At 59.9% G+C, this 18,931-nt stretch overlaps 1 protein-coding gene across 2 annotated transcripts; it reads right to left on the bottom strand.

Annotated features, from left to right (window-relative positions):
* Positions 1–1,895: 1,895 nt before the first annotated feature.
* Positions 1,896–18,913, bottom strand: TUBGCP2 (tubulin gamma complex component 2). 2 transcript variants are annotated; one of them, XM_039835951.1, is made up of 18 exons: positions 18,747–18,913; positions 15,318–15,500; positions 14,239–14,457; positions 13,431–13,595; positions 12,242–12,401; positions 11,193–11,400; positions 10,791–10,990; positions 10,332–10,521; positions 9,579–9,724; positions 8,013–8,193; positions 7,551–7,731; positions 6,443–6,615; positions 6,066–6,194; positions 5,583–5,703; positions 4,890–5,033; positions 4,212–4,340; positions 3,606–3,769; positions 1,896–2,346 (listed from the first exon to the last, which is right to left on the bottom strand). In XM_039835951.1, the coding sequence occupies exons 2-18, from the start codon at positions 15,465–15,467 to the stop codon at positions 2,211–2,213; spliced, it is 2,796 nt and encodes a 931-aa protein (XP_039691885.1). In that variant the 5' UTR covers positions 15,468–15,500; positions 18,747–18,913; the 3' UTR covers positions 1,896–2,210. The 2 variants fall into 2 exon arrangements, with proteins under 2 accessions (XP_039691885.1, XP_039691886.1); XM_039835952.1 differs by having other exon boundaries at positions 14,329–14,457; positions 18,747–18,910.
* Between the last annotated feature and the right edge of the window lie 18 nt (positions 18,914–18,931).

Genomic DNA, 18,931 nt, shown 5'->3' with positions numbered 1-18,931 from the left:
CCCCGCCCCGCCCCAACATCCTCCTCCCAGGGGCAGTTTGGTACCCCTGTGGCTACTTCTCGTCCCTGGGGGACTCTTGGCCCATGTCTGTTGTCCAGTATATGGAAAAGCTTGACACTGTGACCCAAATTAACAGGAAGCCAGGTGAGCACACTGGCCCGAGCCCCTCCCTACCACGGTGCCTGCAAGGGGAAGTGGCCAGCCAGGCTGACTCGGAGGGGAAGTGACTTGTGCAAGGCTGTCTGGGGGTTGGCCAGAGGTGGGCATGTGCCCTCCGACTTCCTGGGGAAGAGAGAGCTCCCGCAGCCACATGGGGGTGTTCCGCCCCACCCCCCATCCTCGCCATCCTGTGACGATAGTGTTCCTCCAGGGGACAAGCAATGCGTACACCTCACCTTCACAGGGGGTGGAGGCCTCTCCCAGAAGGCTTGTCCACAGGGTTCCTGAGGACAAGGCCTGCATCTCCTCAAGAGGTGGTGGGGACTGCCTGCCCACTGGTAGCACCCCCTGGTTTCTACCCTCCCTGTCCTGGGGGCAGGGGCCACCCACTTCAGCCTGACATCCAGGCTTCCCCAACTGGGTCCCTGTCACCAGGGGACCCAGGCTTCTTTCAGCTGGCCAAGTGGGTTTGCCCTTCGCAGCCTGAGGGGTTTGAGCTGCATCCCTGACACACTCCCTAGGATGGCCATGGCTGAGGGCAAGTGTGGTGTCCATGGGCAGTTCCAGACCAGAGGTTAAGGTTCAGTGGGCCAGTGAAGAGGAGGCAGGGGGACTAGTGCAGGCTTGGGCATCTTGGGCGCGGCTCCTGGGCAGCACAGGTGCTGGCCCGAGAGCTTCCATCCCTGGGGCCACACAAATTCCCACTCCCGGTGCTCTGACACCTTAGTCGGATGTTTGAGGGCCATATGTCCTGTACAAGCCACTGTGAGCTGGCCAGACCCTTGTGCTCACCGACAGGGACTTCCCAGCAGCTGCCAGGACCAACGCGGGCGGGCAGAGCCACTCCTGCGACAAGTGAACCCCCTCCAGTGTACAGGACACACCTAACGTGTCCCCACCAACCACTCCAGGTGCCGCTGGATGCTCCCGGTGCCGTCACCACCTGGAGGTGGGAAGTCACTGCCCAGAGCCCAGGACAGGGACTGGGTTTCCGGGCCTCGGGGCCAGACAAGAGGGCCTGCCCTGCGGGCCAGTGGGTTCCTGTGCAGTCCCTGCCTTGCGTAACCCCGTGACTGTGCAACCTGACTTATCTGAGTTGGCAGATAAGCCTGGCTGCTCCTGCTCGTGTTATAGATTAGAAAAGCAAGCAGCTTGTGGCTTGCCCAGCCCTGCAAGGCAGCAGCCCAGGCTGAGCACCACCTAACCCTTGCCCCAGGCTGCTTCTGTTTTTTGATCCTCATCTGCCAAAAATACCAGGACCAGGTGATTTGAACTAAATTTTGAAAATAACTTGCAAAATTCAGCAGAAAGGAGCAGCTGCTGGGAATACCAGCAGAGTGGATCAGTGGTGTTCACAGCAGCTACACACCCAAGGCTGGCGTGCCACCTACTGCTAAATTGGGAAAGCAGGTGACTTCCCAAGGGGGAGCCACAGGTTTATGAAGCAGGGTGGGGCAGAACACACCGACTTAGCGTCCTGCCCCAGCCCCACCAGGGACAGCCTAAGGGGACAGTGGACTCAGTCACAGCCCCAGGATGCTCCTCGCTGGGCGTGCCTCATGACCTGCCCGCCCTGCAGCCCTGACCAGGATGCAGGATGGGGAGCTGCTGCTCCCTAGCGCCAGGAACAAAGCCCGACTCCTGTCCCCCTGGACCAGGAGTGGACATACAGATGGCAGGCAGAAGCCAGTCTCCACCTGTAAGGTATCTTGGTAGTTATCTTGATACTGCCCGAATGCTGTTTTCGTTTTGTTTTTATTTGAGACCAAAAACCATAAACCAAAGAAGTACCGCTGCTCCATTTACGAGAGCCCACAGGTAGGCACGCTGTGGGGACAGCGCTGTCTGGGCAGCACTGCTGGGCAAAACCCAGCCCTGCGGGAGGAAAGCTGAACACAGACCACGTTCAGACCTCACACTCAATCGCCAGTGACATGCACGACACACACAGCCAGGAGTGTGATGAGAAGCTTCGGGTTCGTTCACTCTCCGCGCCCACGGGCCCACTGGGTCCTCCCCTCAGCTGTGGCAGGTGCAGGGCCCTGAGGGCCTCACTGCGCGGTGACGGCGACCCTGGGCGCTGGTGCCGGGGGCCCCCGCGGGACGGGCACATGGGGGGCCACCTTCTGGCTCCTCTCTGCAGACAGGCGCTCCAGGCGCTCCGTGTAGAAGCCGTTGAAGTCGAGCCTGCAGGGTGAGGGCAGGCTGGGGTCTCTCCTGTGGGGATGCCGGGGCGTGGAAGTGCCCCCCCTGGGGCGGGCACGCGGGGAGATCCCGTTCCACCCCACGGGTGAGGGATCAGATCTGCATCGGGTACAAGGGGCACTTGAGCCACCAGCACATGTGCACACGCACACCCACACGTGCACACGTGTGCACATGCCTGAGGTCCCACGCAGCCTGTACTGGCTCAAGCAGCACTGAGATCGCAGTGAAAGACGTGAAAGCGGAACGCAGGCCGCCCAGGCCTCCGACTGGACGCTCAGGCAGACCGTGCCCCACACGTGCAGCTCTCATCACCCAGCTGTGCCAGCAGCAGGGGCCTGGTGGTGGCACAGGCTGAGGCACCTCTAAATCCCTGTGCCCAGGACGTCCGCCTGTGGGTGGCAACTTCCCGGGGTGAGGACAGCCCCGCTGTGGGGACTGGGGACAGCAGATCCATGGGCTTCCTGTAGAGGAGCCGGGTGTCCGGGGCGAGGCCAGGCTGTGTGGGGCAGCGGGACCCGCTGGCCCTGGCACCACGTACAGTTCTATTCTGAGGCACAGGTCTCCCCACCAGGACCCCCAGGTTCTGTCCACGCCTGCTCACCCCTGGGACCTGCACGCTGGCTGCCAGCGTCATGGGGTGTGCCCCCCAGGACTGCACCGTCGCACCCTCAAAGGTGGTGACGATGTGGGAGGCGCGGCCAGCCCCAGGGGCCCAAACCTGGAAGCCTTGGTGAGTGCCGCCTCGGCCAGCACGGTCGGCCCCATCCCCTCAGCCGCCTCCTCACTGCTCCCCTAAACGGGGGTGACACTGCACTGCGCACCGCCCAGGGCTCCTGGGTCCTGGCTCAGAGAGCACGGCGGTGCACGAGGCTGGCCTATGACGGGGCCCAGCACAGGCCGGGTGGGGGCTGCTGAGCGGCCGGACACGTCCTGGTGAGTACACACAGCAGTGAACACACCAGCAAACACACACACACACACACAAATGTCACACACCAGGGAAGACACAGCAGTACACACGTGCACTATCACTGCAAGGAGTGACGAGTGACCAGCAGCAGCATAAGGAAGCCACGGACAGACACCCTCAGGCCTGAGCAGACCTGACCTGCCCCCATCTGTGGTGCCCTGAGGGTAGGGGTGAAGGTGGGGGAGGGCAGCAGGGCGGGGGGCCATCAGGGAGGCCTCGGCCCCGCCTCTCGGGATGCACGTAGGGAGGGCCAGCTGCCTGTGCCCACCTGGAGATGACGCTGGCCATGCCGTGCTCACAGTCGCTGGTGCTATAGACGCTCAGTCGGGCCAGAAGGTCAAGCAGATGGGCCGAGAAATTCTTATCGAACTTACTGATGGTGGCCTCGAAGCCGGAGGCCAGCTGAGGTGTGTCCGCGTGCTCTGCCAGATGCTGGAAGACATGGCCGGGCACGGTAAGCCTGGCACGGACACTGGGCCCAGCTGTGCCTGCCAGCACCCCGGCCTGTCCACCCACCCTCCCTCCCTCCCTCTTTTGTTTTCAAAGAGCAGAATGAGTTTCGAAAAGTTTTCAAGTGATAAAAAACATAAAATTGAGGCACCATAAAAATTCCTGAGACCGCAGGACACGCACACACACTTGTTGGCCGACGCTGTGCGGCCCACGCTGGTGCCCCCTCCCCCGTCAGGGATCCCTCCGCTGAGTGTCCCTACGGCTCAGCCCTGGACACAACCCCACCTTGCAAACAACCCAGTTCTGAGGTGGCCGTTTAGTCCGAAGGGAGACAGCAGGGGAAGGAGCCATGGGCTGGTCCACAGCACAGTCAGGTCTCCTGTGAAGGTGCCGGGCCCGCACCACCCGCAAGGCCACACACCTTCCGGGCCAGCTCCTTCCGGGCACGCTCCTCGGCCCGCTCGGCCTCGGTGGGCGGCCCCAGCATGGTGCCGTGCTCCAGCGCCGGGCGGCCCAGCTCGCCATCCAGCTTCATGCTCTGCGTAAACCGCTGTGCGGGAGGAAACGCTCCCTTAGTGATGCCCACCAGCTCCCAGGGAGACACGCCCCTGCGTCCGGCCACCACGGACCGGGGACGTGGCAGCCCCCGGGAAGGCCGCAGACGGGCACTGCCGTTGGCACTCTGTGGGTAGAACTCACAAACCTATCTTCCGGGAAGTTTCTTCTTGTGGGGTCACCTGTTTGCAACCTCAGATGACTCCTAAACATCTGAGAACTCGGGTTCACATGCTCCTGTCCTGTCACCAGCTCTCCCGCTAGCCCCACCGGCTCAGACGCCCCAGTGAGCCCTGGCGAGGCCCCGTGTCACCCCTCCTGCTGCCTGACACGAATTTCTTGACGTCTGGGTGGCTGCTTGGAATAGGTGCCCAAGAAAAATGGAATCAAACAACTCAGGTTCTAACAAAAGGAACGTAAGGCGTTCAGAAAACCGCCTGGACAGACCCTGTGGCGGCCCCCCTCCTCAGCCCCCCAGCCGGGCTCAGGACGACGCTCGGCGACAGCAGCCGGCAGAGCAGGGAGGGCGGTGTGCGGGGCGCACCTGCATGCAGTTGGTGAACATGACGCACACGGACATGAGCTTGGAGAAGACCCTGAGCAGCTCGGGGTTGGTCAGCATGCAGTCCTTCAGGCAGCTGTCCAGGAAGCTCGTGTGGTGGCCCAGCACGTCATCGATGTTCGAGGCCTGCCCGAGAGCGGCCTGTGTCAGACGCTGACCGTGCAGGCACGGCTGCGCTTCCAGCCCTGCCTGCCTGTTCCGTTTCTGTGGCTAAGTGACCCTGCGTTCTTTTGAGGGGAAATCTTCCAACTACCGCTAAAAGAAAATGACACTGAACACGCCCCAAAAGTCCACGGTTTTGACTCTGCAAGACAGGACTCGAGAAGGAAGTGCTGCTTCTGGAATCTGGTGACAGCTGGTTTCAGGCTGAGGTCCCAGAGGGCCCAGAATGTGCTGGCGGGGTGCTGGGGCCCAGCTCTGAGAGCTGAGGGCTCCTCCAGAGGGCACGGTGCCTACGCTACTCTAACGGCTCGATGCTGGGGCGCCCCCAAACGCAGTACCGCGGGCACGCCCACACCGCTTCGTTGCACGCACGTGCGCAGGCCTGGCCGCCGCCTCCTGGGGCCGACCCCCCTCTGCACGGGGACTGACACCTGAGCCAGCGCCTTCCCCGCAAAGACACGCCAGTCGGCGCTGAGCCTTTTCAGGGCCACGGCATGTGAAGGCAGAACTCACGGATCTCAGGTTCCTCTCAAGGACGTGCCAGGTCGGCTCCATCACTTCGAACATCATGTAGTACTGGATGTTCTGGACAAAATTCAGCATCCGCTGTCGCAGAGTGAAGGCGCCTGCAAACCTGGGTGAGTGTGAGGATGTCACAGAGGGGCCGGGCTGCTCCAGTGTCTGACAAACCCTGCCACAGCATGTGCGCCTGCCCTGAGCGCCACGCATGACGCTGCTCCCGCAGCTGGACAGTAGCCGGTCACGGGTGGAGACAGAGCGCCCCCGTGCGCCCTGACCGTGAGGGGCTCCAGGGCCCCAGGGGGCTCTCGCTCAGACTGACCCGCCATCCCAAAGGGCTGAGCAGGGGCCAAGGGACAGACCCGCATCCCTTGCGGTCAGCGACTGCCCGCACTGCCATGCGACACGTGACAAATGGCTGTTACGTGCGTCACCAAACCTCTGCCCGTGCGGAGCGGGAGGCGAGCGCGGACGCACCACTTGGCGGAGTGCAGTGAGCGCTGCTTGGCGGTTTTGTTGCTGACCCAGACGTTGCACAGCTGTCGCTCCACGTGCTTACAGTAGAACAGGTGCCGGAACAGCATCTGGTAGCGGGTCAGGGCTTTCCTGCGGGGGACAGGGCGGCAGCTGGTGGTGGTCGCTGGCACCAGACAACAGCTGGCTGCGAGGCCGCTGACACGGTTCTGCGCCCTGCCTGCTGGGCCGTCGGGGACCCCACGGGACATGACCGGTGCAGGGAGCCCCTTGAACGCACAGAGCGGGTCAGCCGCCGGCAGGCACGACCCTTTTTCCCTGACAAACCCAAACGACTACCTGCTGAAGCCGGCGCCCTCACCCCAGGGGCTGGGGCCCACCTGTTAATAATCAGTGACAGGGGCCACTTGACTACGTAGTCGAAAGAGAAGGCCTCCAGGCCGCTCAGCGTGAGCTCGGTGGGGTCGGCGTGGACCAGTGCCTTCTCCTGCTTGGTCTCGATGGCCAGAACTCGCAGCAGCTGCGTGACGAGGTCGTGAGGCATCAGGTCGATCTGGGGGACAGACAGTGCCAGTGTGACTGCCACGCAAGGTGTGAGTGTCCGACCCCACGCTGCACACCTGGAACACAGCATGCTGACAACAACTGAAAATGCTTTGGTTTTAACTGAGGATTTATCGTGAAAAAAAGGATCATGCCCTGAACTGCCACTCGCCCCAGCCCACCCCGCCTCTGCGTCAGAGCCAGAAAGCAAATCCAGGGCTGGATGAGGATCTTCTACAGAGTCTAAATATCGGAAGCTGCTTAGAGAAAACCAAATGTCTGATAAGTCCTAATTCAAAAATCAATCCACTACGGGAAAGAAATCACTTTAAAAGGAACCCGAAAGCACAAACGAGAAGCCACGAGGGCAAGGCAGGGACCCTGGGTCCCTAGGATTCAAACCTTTACCAAGCGAGCGCCAGGCCCATGTCAACGTAGAGAGCACATCTGGTGAAAATGTAAGAGCCATCAGGCGATGTTAATTTATTCAAATGTTTGTTAAGTGCCAACTACGCAACAGGGACAGTGTGACAGAGTCCCTGTAAACTGATGAAAAGAATGACGTGATGAAAAGTAACGACAAGGACCATCACGAAGGACAAAGGACAAAAGAGTACAGTAGCTACTGGAGACAACAGAGCCCGGGGCCAGCCGGCTCCACTGTGGACTCTACTAAGCACTGAGGAGCACCCGCCCCTCCCCCCGAAACGCTAGGACCCAGAAGAGGCCGCGCTCCCCGGAACACGGCCACCGGGCACTGCAGGAAAAGTCCCCGGTGACCGCAGACGCAGACAGCCTCCAGGACACCATCAAGCCGAACCCCACAGCACACTGAAGGGCTGTGCGCCCCAACCAGACGGGGCCAACACGGACACCGCCGAGTCACCACGCCGTGAAGGAAAGCCCCGGCACCCGCCCAGCCCCGGCGCAGGCGTTGCCGCCCACCTCCAGGTCGTCCTTGAAGGGGTCCGTGTTGGCGGTGCTCATGCGCAAGGCCAGCTCCAGCAGCGCCTCCAGGCGTGTGGGCGTGATGTCGTCCACCGGCTTCTTCAGCTCCTCCTCCGTCAGGTCCATGAAGTGCACAAAGAAGTCCCCCTGGTCCATCAGGAAGTAGCGCTTGATGGACCTGTGGGGGAGGAGGTGAGGGGCAGAGGTCAGCCGGCCTCCTGGCCCCCAGGACAGCGCAGCTCTGGAGGAGGCAGCCCAGCTGAGGGCTGAGGCGGGGCGAGCCGTGGCCACACCCGCGGCGCTCCGCGAGAGCGACTATGACTGGGCGTCAGCTTCAGAGGAGCCAAAGTGGACAGCGGTCCCCCGCAGGGGCTCGGACCACGGCGCCAGGTCATGCTACCAGCACGGGGGCACACAGAGCGGTCGTGGCGGCGCTGGGCGCCTGGGGCCGGCACGTACCGCAGGTGCGCCACCAGCTCCTGCTCCTCCATCAGGAAGTCCAGCAGCACCCGGCTGGCGTAGTTAAAGGCTGTCTCAATCTGCTCCACGTACGCCCGCTCCTTCAACGTGTAGATGACCTCTTTGGCCACTGGGCAGGTGACGTCGTGACCGCACTCTCTCACCACGTTTAGGTATTTTCCTGTCAAGACAGGGGGCAGATGAGACTGCGTTTTGGGGGCAGTAACCTGCCCGCCTGCAGCTGGGGGGCGGGGCCCAGGCGCAGCTGGAGGGAGACCACACTGGAGTCCGGTTTTGGGAGCCTGCTCTGTCCTCAGCGGAGAGCACGCTGTCACCGGCAGGGGGCGCGGGAAGCCACCGCTGTGGTCTGCTGTGACTCGAGGATTTTTCTCAGCAATAGCAGACACCACAGGAGAACCAGATTCTAAGTCACCCCAGCCTGTCCCAAACGGCTGAGCTCAGAGCCAAACTGCCAGGCCCTGGCAGCCTGTCCTCACACAACTCCCCCCAGTGGCGGTGACCAAGAACAGTCAGCCCAGAGGAGCCCATGCCCATGGCATTGGCTATCGTGCTGTGTGATACTGAGACCTAACAAGGAAAGCGTGTTGGGTCTCCGTGCCTGTTCCTAGACCAAGCTCCGAAAGCCCCTGGAATTTTGTTGTGATTCCTAAGCCCCTCTGACCACAGCTGGGTTTATGCTAATGAGGTGACTAGCAGCCCCTAGGGCTGGTGGCAAAAAGAACCAGCCTCAAATCAGAGGGCTGTGACTTTCAGCCCCACCCTCACATCAGGGGAGGGGAGAAGAGTGGGGGACAGAATCAGTCACCAAAGGCAGGGATTTAACCGACATGCCTATGCGATGGGGCCTTCAGGAACGCTACAAAGGCTTCTGGGAGCTTCCGGGTGGCGAGCCCATCCACGCGGGAAGCGTGGCACACCCCAACTCCACGGGGACAGAAGCTCCCATGCTCGGGACCCCCCAGGCCTCACCCCACACACCTGCTCACCTGGCCGCTCGCCTCTGCCCTTGACCACGTCCTCTACGATATAATAAACCCGCAGACGTGTGTTTCCCTGAGTTCTGCGAGCCACGTAGCGAACGGACAGAACCCGGGAGGGGCTGTGGGAACCCCCAATTTGTAGCCAAGTCAGACAGAAGTTGGGGGTGACCTGGGACCTGCTGCTTGCGATCGGCACGTAGGTGGGGGCAGTCCCGTGGGGCTGAGGGAGCCCTTAGCCTGTGGGCCTGACGCTCTCTCCAGGTCGCTCCCATCAGGACTGACGTGAGTTGTAAGGCCCCCAGCTGGTGGGGCAGAGACCAGGAGACCTGAGTGCTGGTAGGGAACAGCCACACATCTGGTGTCACAAGTGTTGGGAGCAGAGCGTCAGCTTCCCTGTGAGTGGTGACAGTTCTAGAAACTGCACAGTGAAGAGGAAGGAGGGGCACCTGCGAGACAGCCTCCTACGGTCAGGGGACAAAATGAAGCCAACCCGAGCATCCAGGTACAGGCAGCCCGGCTAGGGCCTGCCCTCCACATGCACGCCCACCCGGGAGCCCACGGCCACCTGTGCTGAGGACCTTGCCGGCCATCTTCTGCAGGAAGGACGGGATCTGCCGCTGCACCACAGTGTAGCGCCGGTCCCAGTACTTGTCGTTGTAGTCCTCCCGGATCTTCTCCTTCTGCAGCTCGTGCTCCTCCACCATGAACTCGCTGAAAAGTGCGGGCCTCTGAGGTCACAGCCGAGCGCGCGCCTTCCGCTGCGGGAGCCGCCGCTAACGGCGGGAGGTGGGCCGAGGGCACAGGGCGGCCGGGCGCCGTCTCACCTCGGCCACTTCCCGTGAGTTAAACCCGCCCACCCCACTCTGGGCACAGAGCCGGAGGGGAAGCAGACTGGTCTTCCTTTTCACCGCCTCTGACTGGAACCTAGCATTTCCTCCCACCGTGAACCTCGGAGGCCACAAAACATGAGGTCGGGGGCACGTGTGCCCGTCTCCAACAGAGACCAGACACCGTCACATCGCACCTCAAGTGCCGTTTACAAGCACCACGACCTTAAACACTATTCTCATTAAACTCATCACACCAGACTTTGTCGTCTGGGTCATTAGCACAGAAACACTATTCCTAGACCCCAAATTTACTTTTAAAATACTCTGACACGTCTCAGTGTAACAGAATTCTCTGTGAGCCGACACATGTTCTGTGCCCTCAAGCACAGGGCCACCTTCTCGTCCTCCACGTGACAGAACGGGCTACTTAAGAGCCAGCTGCCTGCCCCTCCCCCGTGCCCCACACACCCATCTGCCCCCAGCCCTACCTGTACGGGTCGTTGATGATCCCCCTGTAGATCCACTTCTCCAGAATCTCGAAGTAGGGCACGCTGGCGGCCTTGGTGAGGTACAGGCACAGCTCCTGCGCCTGGCTGTCGCCCGTGTAGTTGACACTCCGGTCGTGGAGAAGGCTCAGGGTGGAGCCCCCGACACACTCGCCTTTATCCACCGAGGTGGCTACAAGGAGGCAGCGCTCAGTGCCGAGCAGGGGTGGCCACGGCAGAACCGCGTCTGCGGCCTCCTCGTGGGGACAGGTGCTCTAGTCGCTAATATATTTTACCAGCAAAGACCTCCCGGTCTCCCTCAAGTAGTAAGACGAAAAGCCACAGAGGCCTTGCCCTCACGACGACCGGCGGCCGGGCCCCATCCTTGTGTGCCAAGACCCCTCGGTCAGCGACTCCGCCCACACGCATCCCGGGCCCCGCAGGCGCCGCGCAGGCACATACCCAGGGAGGCCAGGATGTCCATGCTGCGCACGGCCGGCTGGATGTAGAACCAGAGCTTCTGCAGCGACAGGAGGCCTTGCCTCTGCAGCTGCTCCAGCTGCGTCACCAGGATCAGGTGCTCTTTCACCAGCGTCCGCATGGCGGCTGCCAACGCGTGGTTCACCTGCCCGTACTCAAAGGAGGACTTCTCCTCAATGAACCTGCGAGGAGGGGGCGTGCCAAGCACCTGAGGAGACAGCTATGCCTCCAGGTGGAGGTTGAACACTCCAAGTCACGTCCTCCAAGGGGCAAATGCCGGGTCCTGCACGTGCCCAGGCCCTTGGAACTGTGCCAGTCGTGAAGCTGGGTCACGACGGGCTCCAGAGGCCACGTGCGTCTCAAGGGGCAGTGTCCAGCACCTACCTGGTCACGGTGGAGTAGCTGGCGGCCACCGGGAGGATCCTGTTCACCAGCTCCTTGATGGACAAGTCCAGGTTGGGGTCCACGAGGAAGGTGCGGCCCTGCCTCCCGGTGAGGGGCTGGGCGGCGATGCACCTGCCGTCCACACCCACCAGCACGTACAGCAGGTCCTCCACGACGGCCAGCTCCTGGGAGGCCAGGGGCAGGGAGCCTGTGGGCCGCACACACCCGCTAGGGCCGCTTGCTGGCCTCAAGGCCCCCACCCCCGCTGCCCAACCTCTGGAAGTCCCACCTCCACTCCCATCCCTATGTCGCCTGCTCAAGTGTATGTGGACGTGAACTACGCTGTTCACCCGGCATTAACGGACCCTCAGGGCACCAGAGGCTGAGGTTCCGAAACCAGCTGGAGGAAAGGCGCTGCCTGCCTAGCAGGCCAGGTGAGCCCAGAGTGGCGCGTCAGGGCCTCTGAGCGCCAAGCGGGCGGAAAGCTCTGCGCCCAGGTGAGGGCCTGACACTCCACGGACATGGTCGGAACTTAAAAAGCCCCAGTGTGGGCCGCCCTCGCGGCCCTGCTTATAGCACACGCGGTCGGGTTGCTCTGCGTCACCAAGGTTTTCTCTGAAGACTTGGATGTGCTCGCAGTTCCTATCTGAACACAGTGTGAGGTGGCTCCCGACAACCACCCAGTGGCCTTGAGGACAGTCACAGGCCATTGAGCAGGGTCGCCACCAAACGCCTCATGGCCCAGGTGGCTCCCAGCCCCAAAACCTTTGGTGTCCTCCCTGACACCTGCTGGGACAGATGGCCAAGTGCAGGGTGCTGGAGGCAGCACAGGAGAGAGTTGTCTCCAAGAGATCACTCCCCCACCCCTGGGGGCACCGGAAACGGATGCCTGATGGCATGAGATCGCATTGCACCGCTCGGTTCACGTCGCAAACGCCACACCGCCCACATTCACACATCTGCCTGTTGAGGCGGGGCGGGATCTGAGCACAGGGCCATCTGTCCCTCGTGTCAGCACGCAGGCAGTTAGCAACAAACACTCTGCATACCTATAGGCACAGCTGTGTCCATGCCTGCACCTGAGCCGGTCAGGAAGTCCCCGACCAGCGTGGGCCGCTCGTACACCCATGCGGGGAAGACTGGGAGGCGCTGGCCCAAATTTTTTTTGTTCAGCTTGTCTCGAAGCATCTTTCTTGTAAGTTCCAGGGACTGGTGAAGATATTTACAAAAACAAAAACAAAGATATACTTTTAGTACAAATACTTAAAACTAAAACTAACATCACTAGCATCGAAAAAATCAATTACTGAGCACGTAATAAGGGTCTGAAACATGCACAGAAATGAAACGAAAGGCTCCACGCCCCGTCACAGTACAGGGAGCTGGCGACAAGAGAGACGGAGACAGTCTCTCAGTCTCCTTGGTCCGTGTGGCGCCCACAGGCAAAGCAAGAGCACCGCCCCAGGCTGTAGCTCGCCAGAGCAGGCCGGGTCCCGGGGACACCCACATGGCGCCTCAACCACTTCTTCCTGGTACTCTGCCTAGACACAACCTGCTGGGCGGAGATGAGGCCACAGTGACAGACAGCCCTACCTGGGTACAAGGCACGGAGGGAAAGAAAGGGCCACACCAAGGAAGGCCAGCACCAGGCGCACGCACAGGGCGTGGCCCTCCTGAGGGGCTGGTCGCCAAGAGCTGACCGGGCTGCCAGACGCGCCAGCTCAGGAGAGGGGAGGGGGAAAGAGCACACAGTTTCATCTGTCCCATGGGGCACAGTGTTGGACCGCGTGAAGTGCTGGACACAGGACATGCCCAACCAGCACAGAGCTGCTGCGCTTGACAAGCACATGCTCAGAGTGTGGGCCTCAGGGGGACACAGCTGTGCGGGCTGAGGCCACAGGGGCAGTGCCACCAGCAGACAGACCTGCATCAAGAGAGCAGGGCAGGATGAGAAGTCAAATCCAAGAGAAAGCAGAAGGCACAGGAGAGAAAAAAATGGCCTAGAAAAATTATAAAGCACAGTCTTAAAAAGGTAAATTGTCAAAAACCAACGAGGGAAACGGGGAACTGTGGTTTGCATTGGCAGAACCCCCACGATGATCTGCAGGGCGGAGCGACTGCCCTGGGCAGTCAGGAGCCCCCTCTGGTGAGCCCGCCCGAGTCCAAGATCCCCGTCCGCATGTGGCTGGCCCTGACCAGCGTCTCGTGCTCAGACCTGCCCTGCACAGATGACGGCACCTGCTGCACGGTGGAGCCCGTGGCCACGCTGCCCAGCTGCTTCCTCAGCTCCTCCAGCTCCTGCATGGACATCTTGGAGGCGGCGGCCGGGGTGCTGAAGCTGCTGCTGCTGCCGGCTGCGAGCTCGGCCCTTTCCTTTGCGTTCTGTTGCAGGTACTGCAGGGTCTGGGCACACATGGGACCCGGAGTCATGCCGCCGGCACGGCTCCCGCTGCTCTCTCCCGACCCCAAGGGCCACATGCAGGGCGAGGGCAGGAGCCCGTCAGTCCTGGAGCCATGCTCCGGTCTCGCAGTGCTTCTTGCCACGAGGTGCCACGTCCCCCGCTCACAAGGGAACCCCATAGCGGTCTAAAAAGCCAATTCCCAACTCCCTGCCCAAGGGCACTGCCTTTCTCTGCACCTGACGGTCCCTTGTCTGACCCCGGTGCTGGCACTCAACGCGCACTTGGCTGCACCTTCACCCTGAACACACTCCGGGCCTCGCAGAGCAGAAGGGACCTAACTCATCCCTGGACCTGCCCAGGTGCCACATAGCTCTCTGCTTTTCTCAGTATCACACAGCACACAACTTAAAAGTGACAAAAACACGGCATGAGCCAACAAAAGGTCGCGCCCCCTCGGTCGGCGCCGTGAACACCCCCGTGTTCACCACCACGAGTCATCTGCACGCCAACGCGCCGTCAATGCGTTCCCGTGACCTCCTGTGCACTGGTGGGGTGGGACGAGTCCACGAGCACATGCCACAGTGGGGCGGGAACGTGGCAGCAATGGGAAGCAGCACCAGTGACAGCAAACCCGGAAGTGTCACCTGAACTGCACGAATCCTGTGGGTTGAAACACCCGCTGACCGACGCTGCAAGGAAGCTCCGGACGTGGGGGCCCAGCGCGGCACGGTTACCTCCTTGTCTTCCGCCAGCTTCGACAACAGGTACACCAGAGGGTCCAGGTTCCTCGTGTTTTTAGATTTCAGTTCATCATATTTCTTTAGGAAGTCTTCTGGAGTACGAGAAAATTCTGCTATTTTAACCTCAAAAACAGAAACACAAGTGATTTAGTAACAGTAAGAACTTTAAAACCTTTCCAGAAAATTAAACACAAAAGCCCAAATACAGGGAAACCAGGTAGGCTAAATAATCATGTATCTCTGAAATTAAACTAAGAAGACTCATTAACCAATCTGTCAAACCACATTTTTCTGCATGGTTTTTTTTTAACGAGTACTTCCTAAGTATTAGATCAAATAATAACCATGTTGTTTCTAGTAGTTTATGCATGTATTTCACTATTCCCTCTGGAGTTAGTTATTCCGTATAGCTCCAGGGATTACGTTTTCTTACTCGTTTATCATGCTTTCTTTCTAGTAATTAAACATAATTGTGTGTTCCTAAACTTTCTATTTTGCTCAGTAAGTTTTTCTAATCATCCTTGTGTCATTATTATGCTGTTTTTAAAAAGACTTCAAAGTTATCTTTTACTACAGATCTGTAATTTTGAATTACGTATTTTCTTAAACAAAGAAAAAATCCGTTTTAAAGGGATTTCCGTGTGGCTGATACCAGGAGCCCCGCTCTCGTCCAGAGGAAGGTCTGTGTCAAGATGTGAACACGAGTTAGAGAGCCAGCGGAGTCTCGGCCCTCCCGCTACGGAGCAGGGGTGGCGAGGAGTCTGGGCTGAGGTCCGGCTGACGGCCATCACGCCTGAGCTCCCCATCACCAGACGGCACGGGGGGAGGGGCCAGAGCTGCTAGGAGGGCCCGGCACAAGCACCGAGCGGAGCAGAACACCAGGCCCACCGACAGCACCTGTCCAGAGCTGTCTGCCACCACCGCGGGCGCCCCATCGGGGGGGCAAACTCTGCACAGAGCGCGGCGCCAGGACAGGCACTCACCTTGGCGCTGTGTGCCGACACAGTGGTCGTGACGTACGGGGTCCTGTTCTTCTGCAACAGGTCGATGTAAACCTCGGCCCCATCCCCGCCACGGACACGCAGCAAGCTCAGCAGCTCATTCACATCGTGGTGAATTCGAAACTCACTCATGGTTGCAGCTCGGAGACAACACCACACGCTCTCCTGCAGGTGAGACGGAAGTCATTCATGAAAACAAAACCCTATAAACAAACACTGCTTAAAGCCATCAACTTAGCCAACATCAGGCCCTTGAGAAACCTGATCATCACGTGGGCCAGAGGACCCCGCCTCCTGGTCACCCCCAGAAGGGCCTCTTGTCAACTGTCTCCTTCAGAAGGCTTGTTCCCAGGGCAAACCCACCCCTCCCGCCTGGCGGGCTCACTGGTGTGCTTTGTCACCTTTTACTGGAAACTGCCTTCAGTGAGTGTGCTCCCTTGGCGACCCTGTCCCCAGCTCCAGCCAGTCTGCAAGCCCAAGCGTCAGCTCGGGGAGCTTGCAGGTGTCCTGTGGACTTGCAGGCCTGGGCCCGCCTCCAATCTGGGTGACTCCAACCACACAAGGCCCAGGGCCCGCAGGGAGCTTTCCCCTCGGCTGGCACACGGTGGTCCGGGCCCTTCGGGGGTCCTGGATCTATGCGGGCAACTGTGCACAGGAGTAAGCCACTGCGCCTGTCCCAGCACGGACAGTGAGACCCTGCTCCAGCCCATCAGGCCCACACCGGTGCTCGGGTCCTGCGCTGTCCCGCTGCAGCTCCACACGCCTCCGCATCCGCCCTGCACGCAGGCACCTGGGGCATCCCTTTCCTTGCTCGAGCTTAGCCCTGCACGCAGATGCCTTTGCTAAGCGTGCTTTACGTTTCCCATGCGTTGGGTCGGGTGGGGCTGCACTTCGGCTCCGTCTGCCCAGCTGACCAGGTGTCCTGGGGTCTCACCACTAGGTACGTAACTCACTGGAGTCAAAGCCATAACTGAGATCCCACCAGACAGCAGCAGACTGCATGGGGACTTCTATACCGATGCCCCCAAAGGGAGAGCAGTGGCCTGCATGGGGGCTTCTGTTCTCCCACCGACGGGTCCAGTTAGCCATTATCATCAGCAGTGCTGATGCAAGGGGAGTAAGCAAGCGCGCGTGAGCAAACCGTGCGCCTTCACATAAACATTTCGACGTGCCTACGCAAGGTCCTTAGCCTGCGTCCCCAGTAACCAAATAACCTGTGGAATCAAAGGCAAAATCATTTGTCTGTGAATTTTCCTGAAAGCTCTGTGACCCAAAAAAGGTTATGAACCACTGTGCTAACAGTTCCGGTGAAGACGAGACACGAGTAAAACATAACATCAAGCGGAGACACCGCACACTCCCACCATCTTGCGGCATGGACAACAAGGTCTCCGAATGGAAGCGCCGTAGTTCACAGTATCCAACCCCCCGAACCTGGCCAGAAGCAGGCTCTCTCCACAGACGAAGGCGCGACAGCAAGCATGAGCTGGTGCATCGGTCGCTAGCACTGTACTTTTAAATCAGGGGGCACTGACAGCGACCGCAGCTGCGGGAGTGAGGTGCCACACACACGGCCAGGCGGCGGGCCGGGAGCGCTTCTGCTCTGAGCGTCCCCTGCAGCGGGGTGAAGAGCGCACCCCCCCAGGGCTGTGTGGGGCTGGAATACGATTCTGCCCATGAAGCCTGCGCACACCAAGCTGCTGAGCTGTGGGATTTAAAGCAGACCAATCACTGTCACCCCAAAAATGTTGGTTTTACACGAGGAAAACTAGATCTGACTCACTGATGGCACCCTAAACTTCCAGTCACCCTCTCTCTCGTCACAGAGGGCGCTGAGCGAGTCACTGCAAAACACAAGCAGAGCAGAAGAATCACATGGCACTCTCCCACTTGGCGGCCCCTTCGAATCCGAGAAATCAGTTTCACCAGCATCCCACAAGCTTCCCCAAGGACTGCGGACAGTCCTGCATCGGCTGGATCACTTGGCGGTGTCAATGGCAAGGACACTGTGTACACCACCAAAGGAGAATGCCCCTCCAACAGATACTAGGCGGTGGAGAGAGCCCTTCTAAAGAAAAATCACTTAGTGAACGTTTGTTTGAAAACTATCTTCACGAAACTTTACATGTCATAGAAATAAAAGCCGAGCCACCCCACGTCACAAAGTGTTAAGACCACAAGGGGCCTGCTGTGCGCTGCGGCTTTGGGAACGATGCCTGCGAGCCGGGACTCTCACGTGCCGGCAGTGGCTCCCCTCAGGGCCTCTGGAGATGTCCATCGGGACCTTCTGGTTGTCAGTGACTGAAGGAGGCCCTGGTATTCAGTGGGCCAGAGACCAGGGAAGCCAAATACCAACAGAAGCGTCTCACTAAAATTGCCGATAGTGTCCCCACTCTAAGCAACTTTTAAGAAACAACTAATTGCAACAGCTCACTTGACCCTGCTGGTGCTCCCGAGTTCTCCTCTCTAGGAGTCACCATGAATGGACCCACACGGACCTCTGTGACTGAGCAGAACTCACCCCCTTCTCACACTGACTGTGAGCGCTACAGGGAGGGGCACTGTCACCATGCCGCTTACTGCGTGAGCATCCCCCTCAATGAGCCAGGCGCAGGCACCCAGTGGACAGCACTGGATTAATATTCAGAAAAAAAGTGACAGAGTCTCTGTTGAGAGCTAAAAGCTAATTGCACAAAATGGCTTGAAAAACATTTTAAAACTTGTGTTAAATATCAAGAGCCCTAATAATTTGTCAGAGACATAGAATGAAGTACAAGAGATGAAAACAGAGTCTGGGTCTGGTCAGAGCACTCCCTGGGCAGGAAAGGGACTGGCTGGGGAAGCAGCCACACACATCCTCTACTCCAGGTTTGAAGTGACCCCGTTTTCAATTATATTTTAACTTCGTAAAGAAACAGCACCCCCTTTCCTTGCCACTGCACGTGTACACATATACGTGCTGCCCAATGCTGAAATACTCGGGGGAGGGGCAGAGTTGGTCTCTGAGCCAGCCGCCCACCCTCCACTCCAGTCTCAGGCCTCCCTGGCTCCCTGTGCGCCACCCATCACTGTTCCATCAGGTAACTGTGTCTCCTGCCAGGCGGTGGGCTCCCGGGTAGCAGGGGCCCCAGGCACAGCGCCCTGCACGTCTCAGGCGCTGGGGGACTGGAGCGGTGGGCGGATCACGCTGGGCCTGGCAGACCGGGACAGGGCCGCTGGACCAAGGCAATGGAAGCCACGAAGAACTCCAAGCAAAGGTTTACAAGACGCGACTTTTCCGAAGACCACTCCGGCTCCAGTGTGGTGGCTGGTTTTGGACAAGAATGACGCAGAGGCCGCCGCAGACAAAGGCCGAGAGAGTGACAGCAAAGAGCCCAGGAGGGAGGGTGTGAGCCTTCCACAGGAGGGTACCTGAACGGTGAGGCTTTGGAAGCACCCAGAGGTCGCGCTTTGCGACCTGGATCGCGGCGGGACAACTGGGGCAGGCTCTGCGCCGTAGCACGGGTTCTGCCCCGCGCCGCCTGGGGTCGGGCTCCGGGGAAGGCCCCGCCGCGCCCGGCCCAGACTCTCCGCGGACGCCGCCGCCCGAGCCCGCC

This window comes from Pteropus medius, unplaced genomic scaffold, assembly GCF_902729225.1.
Source record: "Pteropus medius unplaced genomic scaffold, Ma_sr-lr_union100, whole genome shotgun sequence".
Classification (NCBI taxonomy): Eukaryota; Metazoa; Chordata; class Mammalia; order Chiroptera; family Pteropodidae; genus Pteropus; species Pteropus medius.
Note: the sequence above shows the minus strand (reverse complement) of the source record. Positions and strands in the feature narration are given on the sequence as shown.